The sequence below is a fragment of the Tribolium castaneum genome, chromosome 10 (assembly GCF_031307605.1).
Source record: "Tribolium castaneum strain GA2 chromosome 10, icTriCast1.1, whole genome shotgun sequence".
NCBI lineage: Eukaryota > Metazoa > Arthropoda > Insecta > Coleoptera > Tenebrionidae > Tribolium > Tribolium castaneum.
Genome location: NC_087403.1, coordinates 5,222,657 through 5,236,500, shown reverse-complemented (window position 1 = coordinate 5,236,500; position 13,844 = coordinate 5,222,657). Strand labels below are relative to the sequence as shown.

The 13,844-nt window shown below is 38.3% G+C and overlaps 1 protein-coding gene across 2 annotated transcripts; it reads right to left on the bottom strand.

Moving 5' to 3' along the window:
- Positions 1-9: 9 nt before the first annotated feature.
- Positions 10-13,713, bottom strand: smash (smallish). Of its 2 annotated transcripts, XM_967681.5 has the most exons (10): positions 13,572-13,713; positions 4,708-4,793; positions 4,173-4,370; positions 3,981-4,123; positions 3,770-3,908; positions 1,888-3,717; positions 1,151-1,840; positions 945-1,105; positions 741-898; positions 10-682 (listed from the first exon to the last, which is right to left on the bottom strand). In XM_967681.5, the coding sequence occupies exons 2-10, from the start codon at positions 4,744-4,746 to the stop codon at positions 495-497; spliced, it is 3,546 nt and encodes a 1,181-aa protein (XP_972774.2). In that variant the 5' UTR covers positions 4,747-4,793; positions 13,572-13,713; the 3' UTR covers positions 10-494. The 2 variants fall into 2 exon arrangements, with proteins under 2 accessions (XP_972774.2, XP_008199846.1); XM_008201624.3 differs by lacking the exon at positions 4,708-4,793 and having other exon boundaries at positions 13,572-13,712.
- Positions 13,714-13,844: the final 131 nt, after the last annotated feature.

Sequence of the window (13,844 nt, the reverse complement as noted above, 5' to 3'; positions counted from 1 at the left end):
ACACGTGACTAAAGCTACCAATTTTAATATTTTCATACACAGAAGTAATTAAATAAATTTGAAGTCTTATAAACAACGAAATTAATTAATAATTGATTGAACTGCTATTCACAACAAGATAATCGAAATTAGCTGCTACAAAAATTTCAGTGCAGTGATAAGAAAACAATAAATAAGAATTACAATAACAGTTATAACACAACCTAAGTTAACAGAGTATTGAATATATTACTGCTTTGTTACAATTATACTGAATAATACCTAATAAACATAGGTCCTAACAATGTTCACTAAATTTTTAACCCTTTTCCATATAAACGTACAAATAAATGTTCTTTTATCAAAAAAGATGGTACAATGAAAAATTTGGCACCTATTTCGTAACAACTTGTAAACTTCTTTCCTAAATAATTATATTACAATGATCAACATATAGTACAAAGGTGTATAAATACATAACATGATCCTCGCGAATATATACAATTTTATATACATTATACGCAACTGAACTTGATGCCATCATCACTGGAATAACAATTATGGCAGTGTAACTTTTGGTTTCGGACCCGTACGTCAGTCCCCATTCGCCCATCACCTAGCTGCATATGGCAGACGCAACAAATGAAACACTCCATGTGGTAAAAAAGACACAAACTCTCGATTATCATCGCCGCACCCCTCCCTGAAACGACATACCCGCCCAGTGAACTTCAAAAATCTCGCTTACGCGCGCAACTCACCGAGCTCTTTGTTACAATTCGAACACTTCTTCTTCCCGCTGACACTCAGACGGCGGTCTTGCGTCTCCTCCATGGCGATGGGCGGCGGATAAGGCATTGGTAAGGCGTGGCCCAGATATGGGTGCTGCATCCCGTCCTTGCTGGGACTCGTCTCCGACCTGAAAAACTCTTCACACCCCAGACATACAACAAAACCTCAAGTACCTTCGAACTGGTTGATTCCGGTCGTTGATTTCGGCCCGATTTTGCGCCCTCTGCGTCAAGGTCTGGATCACGGAGTCAGGCAGATGTTTTTCCTGGCGCGGCTGTTGCCAATTTCGACTCGCTGCGTTTTTTTGCTCGCTGATGCGCCGCAATTCGGCCTCCTGTAAACGACATTCAGGCGCTATTTCACCAAAATGGAAACATACTTGTATGAGCCAGTGCTGTTTGGCGTTTTTGTCCACATTTTGCCTCGGCTGGATCCAGTTATCGACCGGGAGGTGTCGGTTTTTCGGGACGGCACTCAAGGCTTGTAGGCTGTGACGGGAGAGTTGGCGCGGTTTACCGCCGGAGTCCGTCATCGTGGGGTTCATCATCAGGTATCTGTCTCTTTGTTCCTTACTCATGGGCCGGATGGGCTTTCCCGGCATTATTGGTTGTTTCTTGACGGGTGGCGGTGACTTGAAGGCGGATCTTTGTATGTCGGGCATTGATTTGCGATGGTCGAGGTTCTCACTGACTGATTTGTGGTATTCTGGTACGGATTTATGGTAAGCGTGTTGAATGTCAGGCATGGACTTTCTGTACTGGACGTCTAATTCAGGCACAGGTCTGTACACACTGTACGCATTTGGTACATCGGGCAGTGATTTCCTATATTCTAGAGGGACGTGTTGTAACTCAGGCATCGATTTGCGGTAATTGACGCCGTCCTGGTAGTACATATCGTCGAAAATATTCTCGGACGAGTGCCGGTTGTTCAATCGAGCCTTGGCCCGACTTTCCTGAAACAACATATTCTCATGTTGTCTTTTGAGTTCTTCGCGTTCCAACTGGCGCAGTTCGTGCTCGACTTTCAAAACTTCGGAGTCTTGATCGTCGAGGTAGTTCGAGGGTTCCTACAAAATCACTCAAAAATTTGTAAACTGAAACCAAACCGACTTACTTTAGGGAAATACGGATTGTTGAAACTTTCACTTCCTAGGTAAGGCTCGTTGAGTTGATTATTTCGCAAAATGACTTGATTCTGCTTCTCACTCGGGCTTAAGTATTCAACACCGTCACGTGACTTTTCTTCCTTCTCTACCATTTCGATTATTTCGCGTTCTTTTTTCGTTATTTCGTCTTCTTCGGATGTAATACTGTTCGTTTGCTCACTGTCGTGTCTTTCCGGGCTTGGGGTAGTCGAATCCCCAATACTACTACACCAAGTATCACTAGATAAGCGCCCCCTGTCGATATCCAACCCCGAGTCGTGACTCTCAACTTTGCTCAAAATCCCCATCCGATTTTCCTCTTGGGTCTTCTTGTACAACTGTTTCTCCAACTTGGATTCCTTCTGTAGGAACGAACTGATATCAGGGGGTTTGTCCACCGTAACTTCTGGATAGATTTGGTCGTCGGTTGGTTCGTCAAGGCCCAGAAAACTGGACCGTTTGATATGCATTTCTCGCTTGATACGTTTCGTCGAATTGAGCCGTTTCATCTCGACCGGGTCTTCGTCAACGGGTGGCGGCGGCGGCGGTTTGACTTTCGGGGGCTCGATCATTTTGGGCGGCGCCAGCGGAAACGCCCCGTCGATGACAATCTCGTCTATAAACTCAACCGGAGTGACATTTTGTTGTGGTTTGCACGGTACGCTTTTTTCAGCGGATTGGTTTTCGGACGAGTCTCTTTGTAGCGACTCGAGTAGAGTGAGAGTCGATTCGACGACTTGTTTCATGTCAGTTTTGTTCGTTTCGGGTTTATTTCCGATTTCAAGTTGAGTTGTGGTCACGTAATTGAGTTCGTTTTGGCTTGCGGGAATCTCGTCAAATTCGTTGCGTTTATCTATTGTCAACTTTTCAATACAACTCGGAATCGTCGTCGCGGCTAATTCGTTATCTTCGACTGGTTCGTCGGCTTGGCTCACGGAGCACGACACATCGGCGGTGTGAATGCCGCTGTCTTCGCGATCCGACGAAATTCCCATCAATTCGGTCGAGGAGGTCGACGGCGGGTAGTTGGGGTTCACGCAATAATCGTCGATGTTGTTGCCCGATTTGCCATACATTAGAGTGTCCAGATCGCGGCTGAAAGTCTTCAAGTTGTCCATGTAGAGCTCGGTTTCGGGACTAGAACATCGCTCGGTTTCCTTTTTCTTCCACTCGGCGTTTATGTTATTTTTTGTTTCTAGGCTCGATTTGTCGATTAGGTAATTGCTTATTTTTGCCGGTCTTGCTTTATTGTTGTTTTTTGTGTCATCGTTGTGCAATCTTTGTTTGACTGAGTCGTTCGTTAACGATTGTTCTGTGCACTTTTCGAGGCTTTTTAACCGCTGTTTGATACTTTGAGTGTTCACGAAATCTTCGGATAATCGGCGAGCTGTTGGCGATTCGTAATTATTGATTTCTAGCGGTTTTTCCATTTCGAATATTTCCTTTCTTTTAAATATTTCACCTTTCGGTAACGCGGTTTGAGCTTCGGAAAATTCTTTACTTTTTGAATAATCTTGGGTTTTAGTGAAAATTGATTCGTCGACGAAGATTCGGGAACGAATTCTTGTTCTGTAATCTTGGATAGCGCCTTCGTAGGTGTATTGTTCTGTAGTTTCTGTTTTGTTGTCGTTTGTTTTGGTTGATGTGTATAAAGACGTTTGTTTGATCACATTATTTGAACTCAATCGGGCGTGGTCTTTTTTAGTACTGTTAGTTTCATCTTCACTTTGACTTTGGTTTGAAGCACTTGAATTGTCTTTGTTACATGGTGATTCGAAAGACCGATTTTCTTTCTCGTCCTAAATAAAGAAAAAATCAAACAAACACCAAACAAAATTTATTTAAACATACTAAAATACTGCAACTATCATCAGTGTCAACATCTTTGATGCTGTTAGTTTTCGAGCTACTACTTCCAATGCCATAATCGCTTAAGTCATTGGAGTCGTCGTCGTAAATAGGGATGTTGAACTTGTGTCGGCCTTTACTCCTATAGAAACATCATTAAAAACAAATAAATTAAATATTAATGAGGCAGACATGAAACGAAAGTGAGTAGTACCTGTCTTCCATCATCTCACTGAAGGTTTTACTCTTCTTTCTATTTCTTTCTTGTTCTTCTTGTTCCATTTTTTTCACTTCGACAACGCGTTCGATGATATGTTCTTGGCGTTTTCTTCGACAACTTTTCCAGTTATCAAGATTCTAACAAGCATTTTAATTTTTTCGTCAAAAAATTCAAACAGAGACTTACTTGTTGCCAATCTTCGGCCTCCTCTCTGACTTCTTTTCGCTCCTTTTTAATTTCTTCGACTTTTTTAATTTGTTCGTGAGCTTTTTGAAAAAGTGGACACGGTGCCACTTTGACAAATTGTAAAGGGTTTGTCGCTGGTTTTGGAGGAGGAGGTTTCGTTATTCGACATTTCGTTGGTAAATACTCTGTGTTGGAATTCTGGATAAACGGAAGTCAAATTAATAAACAGTCGTACTAAACATACGATCTGTTGAGTGAGGTTAGTAAACATCTACAAAAATAGAAGCAAGGCAAAGCGTGTTTTCCTATGAAGAAAAGTGCGCCAAAAATTTAATTGGGTTTCAATGACAAGGAAAATACAATGAGCCAAAAAATTCATTCTGACTTTTTGATTGGACAATGGCCAGGAGAAATCTATCAAATGATAATCAAGCTTGTCGCCTTTGACAAGTTAATTGGTTGACTTGACACGATTTACATAAAGGGCGCGACAACACAACACGAGAACAATGAAAATAATTTTTAAAATCCTCACCAGTCGTTCGGGGTTTTCGCACTCGTTGTTGTTTTCCATTTTTTGCAACAATTACGTTTTCATGCTTTTTTTAATATTACGATTTGCTATAACAAAGGAAATGAGCATTAGTACAATAAAAGTGAGCGTCGGACAAAGAACCGTAAATAAAAATACACACATCCGAAAACAATAACCATTCGCGCGATTCCAAGACAATAGTATAGTTCTAGAGCACATAATTGATCGATGAAATAATATACAGCAAAATAATTGTATTTTAAATATCACCTGACGCACATGTCTGCATTCAACAGGACTTGCCCATTGTTGCAAACTCCAGCTTGTAATTTCTATCTCCGTTCGAAAACGGTATTTTCCGAGCTAGAACATAAGACGCAGACTTTCCTTTATTTCATTATGAAAGTAAAGAACTGCAATATGCAATCGAGCACATTTTAAATTTCTAAACACAGCAAATTTAAATTCTTCACTATTAACCTTCAGTCGCGATTATTTATGACAGAAAGTTTTTATTATAATTTGACATTTCGCAAAATGATATTTCTGTTGATCACACGTATGATCCTATTTTCCGCGTTTAAGTTTGAAGAACAAATTTATATAACAGCGGTTACACAAAGGAAAATTGATCTGGGTACAAAACAATGTTTTTAATTTTGAAATACTGTTATTCGTCGCAATTAGAGCCGTGAGAAAATGACTAACAATAAAAAATTGCTTGAATAGCGCATTTACAATCATAATAAAATTATGCAGGTATGAAAAAATGGCAAGTGTAGTAGTAAAACCTCGAGTTTATCTCTGAAGGATGAAAGAAATAAAACAGTCGCCGGTGTTCAGCAAAACACTTGAATTCCAAAAATAAAAATTCTCGAGAAGATTCTGCAACCCATCTGCATTTAATAAATGACGAATGTTGAAAGGAAATGTCAAAATAATGAATATGGTATAAAGCGTTAACATTCCAAAGGAAGTGAGAATTTAAAAGGAAATGCTGTTTTCTCTTACATTTCTGTGAAACCTAAAGCTATAAAAAACCTCCACCGTCTGTTTCCTGCAAAAATACAAGAAACTGAAAGTGATAATGATAAATTAGACTAATTGAGAAACAAAATCAAAAAACCATTATTGGGATCAAGACATTAAACTCATTAGCATATATGGTATAATTAGCTCATATTGGCAATTAAGATATATAGGATTTTCAATCAATCAACTAAAAAACTTTTTAATTGGACCAAAAATCCTTGAAGATTAATCTCTTTACGCCAATCATGAATAAATTGCTCGCATTTTTACCAAAACAAAAATTCCGAATTTTAATTACCAGTCTAAGGACCTCTGAACTCCGAACACACGTAGATTAAAATCGGACCACATCGTGGGCGACTGCAAGGACAGTAAGCCACTAATAATATGCAAATTAAATATGACTAATAATTTCTGAAATAAGAAAAAACACAAAAGAAACATTCGGAATGTCACACAACGGCTCTCAAATATCAAAATTTCGAAATATCGATAATTAACATTTCTCGCGGTTTTGGTTACAAGTCTGGCCACAATCAACATATTTTCCAGACGAATTCCTCGTTTTATTAATTAAGAGGGTATTATACTCGAATTGCATTATTTTATTATCGGTTTGGGTCGATAATAATCTGAAACGTCAAATTAAGCCAAAAACAACTATTCCTTAATCCATTTAATGGCAAGGCGACAGGAGATAAAACTAAAACAATTCAAACACTTGCGATTTAAACCCACACACGTTGAAAAATCCAGCTTACTTCCGTTTCAGGACTTAATTCTAGAAATTACCATTAGACAGTTCTCTCATTATGATTATTCAATTTATGTTAAATGAACTGTATCAAAGCGACAAGAGGTAAATTGTATATTATCAAAAACGTTACTCGAAAAAACTTCCGTCTGCTTGAGTCATTTTTGACGGGAATAGAGTTTCCAAAAGTCACGCTATACTAGTTCGTAAAATCATCATTATGGACTACAGTTATAAACGTCTGCAAAGCCCTGAATACGTTTTTTGTGACGTTTAGTGTAATCAATTTAGTCTTTGTTCAGTACAATGTGAGCATCTGTGTTTGTTTTGCACTTTTTGTTGAAATGGGCACAGTTTGTGGCAATTTCCAGTAGAACAGTTGCATAACAAGTGCAACGATTTTACGGTGATTAGAAAGATCATTAATATTATAATTAGAAAGTACAAGAGTGTTTGATTAAGTGTTAGGTAGTTAATGCAAATAGAACTAGCGCAATATTATTTTAACAAGTACAATAAACAAGTCACATTACATAATTTGTGTATAGGGAAATATCAAAGGATGTTGATCTTGTTTGTCGGTATTGGAGGTGCAGAATTTGCTTATATGCTCCGACTATAAATCCTGCCTATGTGTGCAACTAGATAAATTGGGCGTCTTATCTAAAAGGTAACGATCGGTGTAATTGCAGTGTATCTAATAGGACTAAAAATAGAGGTACGTCGTGCCAAACGACCGAACTAACAAGACGAGTTATAAGGCCGATCTTGATTTGGTCGACATCCTCGACATATAGGCATAGCACACAGGCATACCTTTGGTCGCGGTGTTTCGCTGTATAAATATACCACGGCAAGTACGCGTACTCGCCAGGAATTTAAACCATCTCTGTAATAGAGATGAATACGTGACGCAACGCTCAAATATTTTATGCCTTTTTTGACATGCACATCCGAACTGTCCCACCTTTAGCGCATAACAGGACACTCCGGACCATCGAACAACAGTACTATACCAATCAATTTACTGTTGCACTTTGGCGCAGTCGGTAGGACTGATAATTGATCCCGATGTGGCAACTGGTACTTTCACTGATGCATTTGCGAACACACAGTTATTTAACGCACATTTCGTAAAATCGTGTAATTTTTTATCAAGCGGGGACCGTATATAAAACACAACGGAAGCATTGTATAACTCCATTATTACAAGCGAACAATAACCAATTTATTATTATTATTTACTAATTAATTCGCACGGTGTGAAGCGGCCTTCTTTTCGGTATGGCATATGGAGAGGTCACGTGATCGACTCTATGGCTTTCAAGCAGACAGATTCTGTTTTGTTTTTATGGACTTCTCGTGCCGCATCGCGCGCTTATGTAACAGTACTTTGGCCACTGTTATGTTCGTTTGACTTTACGGTCGGACATTATTTTAGCGGGCCTACTCTAACGTCAATTACTGTAATTATGGAACAGTTCCGTGAAAAACATTATTTTCGTTCGAGTTGGATTTTACGGATTGGGAGCCACCACTCGGAGCAAAATGACAGGAAATCGCTGTTTCGTTTGTTCGGATTTCCGCAATATTCACTGAGCTGTGAACTAATACGTTACAGATGACTTTCAAAACACAACATACCAGAGCCATTATTGCAGCATTTCACAAGCCGAACATGATTCATGCAACATTCATTAAGTTTATTAATCGTTACCGTAGCGCACGTCGTATTAGCGGATCTTGGATTAGTTAATCTGATAAATTGTCCTTTGCTGCAAATGTCATTTGTTAAGTTATGTAAAGAACGTTAACTTTTATCACGATGCGATTTTTATGGACTGTGTACAAAGTTTATTGCACGTTACGTTGTTTGCAAGCCGTGAAGTACCACGGGGGCGGCAAGCTTTGCGGGGGAGTACCATTCCGAAGCATCAATTAAACCATTTAATCTTTATCATACTTCGGCACTAACGGAAATTGCTTGTTTAATTGCCGTTTACGGCAAAATTTTACTATTACATTATCGTAAACTGTTAATTGCTTTTATCTACACGCGTTCATAATTATGTTAATACACTCGATAATTTATTATAATGCATAGATTGTTAACAAATAAACCAAAACAAGACGCGCATTTTTCTTGGGTGAATGAAGTCAACACCATTACGGTTTAAAAGAATGCAACGACAACGTTTTTTACACTTTCTAAAGATGATTTTTCTTCATTTCTAACAGTGAGAGTTTTAAGAAAATGTTTAAATTACATTTGCCACAGTACCAACCGCCATTAAATTTTCAATTACCGATTTTTTCCCGAATTGCAATCGATTTCACATCAATTTACAAAATCAACGACATATCAATGCGACTTTTTCCACAGTTGTTACACGGTCGTCAACCTCATGATTACGGATTTACTTGTAACATTTATTACCTACTTAACTAAATCATGATAAATAAACAAATCGCTACTGAACACATTTTTCTTCTTAAATACACAAACCATTAAGGCGCCTATAATCATCACAATGTGATGTTAATTCAGTGATCTCGGTTTAATAGCATCATTACGCAACAAGAGGTGCAAGTTGCCATTATTTCACAAAAAGATTTCCAGCAACGCAGACAAAACAATAACAAAGCCTATGCGAGCACCACCCATATTTTACAAATAACCTTGGGAAGACTGAAAAAATGTAACACCAAATATGCAAATTATAGAGTGGTAACAAATCCATGAATAATGTTGACATAAAAGGTGTGTCACATGCAGATGATTAACGTGATTATATTAACTTTCCTTTGTAATGGCACGAATCATCAATAAACGAAAATACCGCAGCTTTGAAGGAATTGGAAGAGACTGAGTTAATGAGCTAATTATTAAGAGACTAGCTGGTATAAACGGCCATGGAACGGCATCAAAGGTAGGCAAGAGCGACGAAGACACGAAGGCAATAAGGCATAACCGTAGTTTAGCTAGATCAAGAAACTACATAACCTTTCAAGGTCGCATTCCACATACCTGCGGAATTCATGATGAATGTAATTATAGGACCCCGAGCAGGTAAAAACCAGAACAACATCAAAACATTGTCGGCCCTTAGTATAAAAGACGGATCTAACAATTACCCTCCCGAAACCTAATCAATCCGATCTATTTTTAAATAACACCACCTACAAGATGCGCGCTTTGAAGCCATACATCGGATTCCTGAAGGGTCATCCGAAGCCGAAACACGACTTCCAATCTGATGTTTATGGTTAACATCGAGTGTAAGCCGTGTATGCACGGGTGGGTGTCACATGTAACAGACAACTCTAGGAAGTGGTTACGAGATAGGTTATGGCATTTTTTTTGTCCTAGAATAACTCAACTAGATGTTATTTCATATCCTCAAACCGGATTATTTTTTTTGTTAACTTGAACTAAAGAGATTATTTTCAAACCGCTTCTGATGCTGTGTTGCAACGCGACAAAGACAGACTGTCATTATTTTTGAAATCGTCTTTGTCTCTAAATGCCAACATGAAAATTAACATTGCGCATATCTCACGCACCAATTAACTACCGGCCAATCAAACGCAAGCAGCTAACTTCACTCGGAAATCGCTAAACAATAACGGAGGGCGTCTACAAACACGGTGGACATTTTAAAAATATGAAGGACTGGACTTGACCTGGAGCGTGACAGTTTTATAAATAAATAACATATTTAATTGAATCGTTTCATGTAGACAAAACATGTCGTTCGACGTGGAAACGATGCAATAACGACACGAAAAATTGATTGTTTAACAGTCCAAAAAAAGACGTGAACGATGGCCCATTGAAAATTAAACTCATGCGTTTTCCCAGTCACGAATATTATTAGAAGACTGTTTCTAAATTTAAAACATTTATAGGTACCCACATTGCAAAAAACGAACAAAGACGTTTCCTGTCTGTCTTAAAACCACCAATGAAGACCAAGTCCAATTTACACAATGAAACGTTTGTTTTTAATTAGCTTAACCAATTCACTTCCAATTAGTATACTTAAGATAGCCACCTCCCAATTAACGGTGAATGCCCCACATTCCCGACTGAGCATTTTTAAAATTGTGTGAATGACAGTTTCGTAAATATTTTTATTGGGAATATAAGCCAACAATGTCAATGTTGAATAGGTGTAACATTACACGGTTTTCGATGTATTTATAAACCTATTTTACGGTGACGAAAATAGAATTCGTTAACCTTGTGAGTGGAAGATAAACTGTATTTTTGGACAAGTTGGATCAAAATTGACGATATTTTTCAGTAATTGTTCCAATATCGTAAATCTCGAGTCGCTGGCTTGGATACGTAAAACATGACAAACCCAACATTTAAATTTTTTCACACTTAAGGTGACTGGTTTGTTGTTTAACAAGACGAGATATTTTGACATGGATGCAATCGTCATTTTTTAGCAATATTGCGAAATCCGCATTGTTAACGTGTCGCCGTATTAAGATTAGAATCGTGTTCTGGAGGTTGTTTTGATAAAGATAATATTGGATAAAATATTTGTAAGACGAGTTTTCGACTCGACAATGTCGCTAAAAATAAACATCAAAAGACACTCGTACGAGAATGAAGGAAAAAAATCCTAAAACTGGAACAAACATATGCATGAAAGCTTAGTTACAGTAGTATGATGACGGTAATCTTGTAACAGAGAAAAGCCTCATGCAAGTCAAACATACGGGTAAAATATCAAGCGTTTTTATTTTTATTATGTCGTGATTTAAATTCCTTGGTTTTTTATTTTGTTTATAAAAAAAGTTGTTCCATCCTCATCTCTCTCTAACGCCGAGCAGTTTCGATTTTTTAATATCTGCATATCTTTAAGCTGGTTTTTGAAAATAAAAATCCCGACTCGCCGATAGGTGGCGACTATTTAAACACACCCTGGATGACAAATAGTACACCATTAATATTGATGAAGCTGAATTCGGCGTTATTGCGTGCGTTTATTTGAAAGTGCGAAAATATTCGCACGGAATACAAAAACCGAAACAATACCGACATTCTGAATTAACATGGCACTGGGAAGGTTAAAAATTCTATTCATGATCGTTCACATTTTTCTACACGGTTTTGAACCGCCATTCTCGGCAATTTACCGACTTTCTATTTCCCAAGAAAAGTGAAATTTTACTTGTTATAAACAATCAGTCGACATTAAGACTATAGATTCGACCTTCGACTTTGTCGGTTTTACGCAAAAATTTTATTAATATTCATCATCCAAGTCACGTGGCCGATCCGGAGAGAGATTGCAACCCATTTTCCAGTTATGCGCATCCCGCGACCTCCGCCACACCCTTTCTTGCCTGCATTTTGTCGCCGTAAATTGAATTAATTAGACCAAAGCGCAATAACACGATTATTACTAAATTCGCTCTTAATTAACTAGAAAAATCCTCTCAATGACTCCGATTGTCTGATTGCGACAAGGAGCCGTTCCATTTCCTATTAAAATAAACAACCGTAAAAACGGAACTGAAACTCGAATTCGCTCGGCCTAGTTTGACGATTCGTCTCAGTCAAGCGTCGATAAGTTTTCCCAAAATTTGAATAAAACTCACGCGGACTCTGCACTACAGCGTTAAAAGGGCACAAAAATATTCAATACCAACTGGCAATTCTTTTTCTATTTCGAGTTTACTATGACTACTACGTAACAATAAAAATTTAATAAAAAATAAAATTTAGAAGACGCTGGATAGAAAAAGTGTGACACTCGTATTATGTTTGTGGCACTTGTTTTTAATTTAACACAATATGGTGTGACCCTGCAACGCTTGGTAGCAATCAGATTAGTGGAATCAATTCGAGTGGAGATAAATCAGTTGTGATATTGTCGGACTCGACGTGAAAATGTAGCGATTTTTTCGTTTCGTGTAGTAAATCACGTATAATAAACAAACGCTTCTGTTCAACAAAATAAGAATAACTTGTCGATCCTCTTGAGGTAAAGAGAGAACATTGAACCCTCGCATTCTGAGGGAACGCTGTCGTCTTAACATTATTATTGTAATTCAAACTATTTACAATAATATTTAATCGGCCATTCCTCGGATTATTCAGATAGGTATATCCCGGTGAGACTGAGGAGGCGCCCCCCGCGCTCCGAGCCCCAAATGGCAACTCGACCTTTGTGCGAATTCACCGGAACCGGATGACAAGCGATTTCGCACCTGATTTAAGTTACGACAAATAATCCCTTTCGTAAATAAATCATTTTTCCAAGCTCAAGGCCACTTTTAAATTGCCTAAAAATCCCGCTGACCTTCAAGCAGCTCTACTGATTGCCCTTTAAATTCAGTCATTACGTCGCGATGCAGTTGAGTCAGTTGGAAAAAATTAAAACAAATATTAGAAACGACTTTTTACATTCGTCCGAAAATGGAAACGAGTTTATGAAATTCCGATTGTTTATGTAACGCCCCACATAAAGACTTGTTCGTTAATTAATTTGCCCGGGGGGCACGCGGTTTAAAGGGAAAAACGCAAAACTGGCATTTTTTCCAGATTCGGTACCACTTTCCAATCTATTTATTATTTGAGCTTGCCGACGATTCGTGATCGGCAATAAATTAAAGATCGATTAATTATTGGTGACCAAGAAACCTAAAATTTTACCCAGTGACATTTGCGACCCGGGGTTTCTAACCATTAACGCGAATTGTCAGTTCTGACATGTGGCACTTGACACATCTTAATTTTGCATTTAAAGATAAATTAACATTTTGCAATGTAATTTGTGTTTCTCAACACCGGCCGTGTTTTTGACGACCTATTACAAAACCGATTTAATTTCCTGTATTTTGTTATTTCCCTGACATATTCTGCAGGAGTCAATCTAAAACGGCCTTGGTCAGCTGCACGATTACGTATTATACGAGTGCATACCTGAAGATTACCAATCATCAATATTCCCCGCAAATGCCAGTAATTAGAAGCTCAACGAGTAAAAATTGTTATCCGTAAATCTATGCCCAGCCAGCGTGCTGTTAACGAGATAAACCTGAAGAAATTTCATACCATTCCAGGTAAAATCTCCAACAAATCCTTTTTGGTAGCACTTTCACACACTAATTTTGACTATTTATTTGCTAACAAGCCAAACACCTCCACGCGATAACAAATCACCTTTCAACGATAATACGGCTCAAACAAATAAATACACTCGAATTCCAAACACGAGTTGAAGTAAGTGTCCAACATATCAACCCGCCACTCAACAACTCCAATCTCAACCAGCTCGAGATCGCCGAAGAACTCGACACATGCGCACGGCGCCCCCGTCAAACGTCA

Excerpts from the sequence above, each read along its gene's own strand:
- smash (XM_967681.5), bottom strand. The coding sequence starts at position 4,746 with ATGGAAAACAACAACGAGTGCGAAAACCCCGAACGACTG. Across the intron at positions 4,124-4,172 it reads AGGCCGAAGATTGGCAACAA|AATCTTGATAACTGGAAAAG; the intron begins GTAAGTCTCTGT and ends AATGCTTGTTAG. Across the intron at positions 1,106-1,150 it reads AACAGCACTGGCTCATACAA|GAGGCCGAATTGCGGCGCAT; the intron begins GTATGTTTCCAT and ends TGTCGTTTACAG.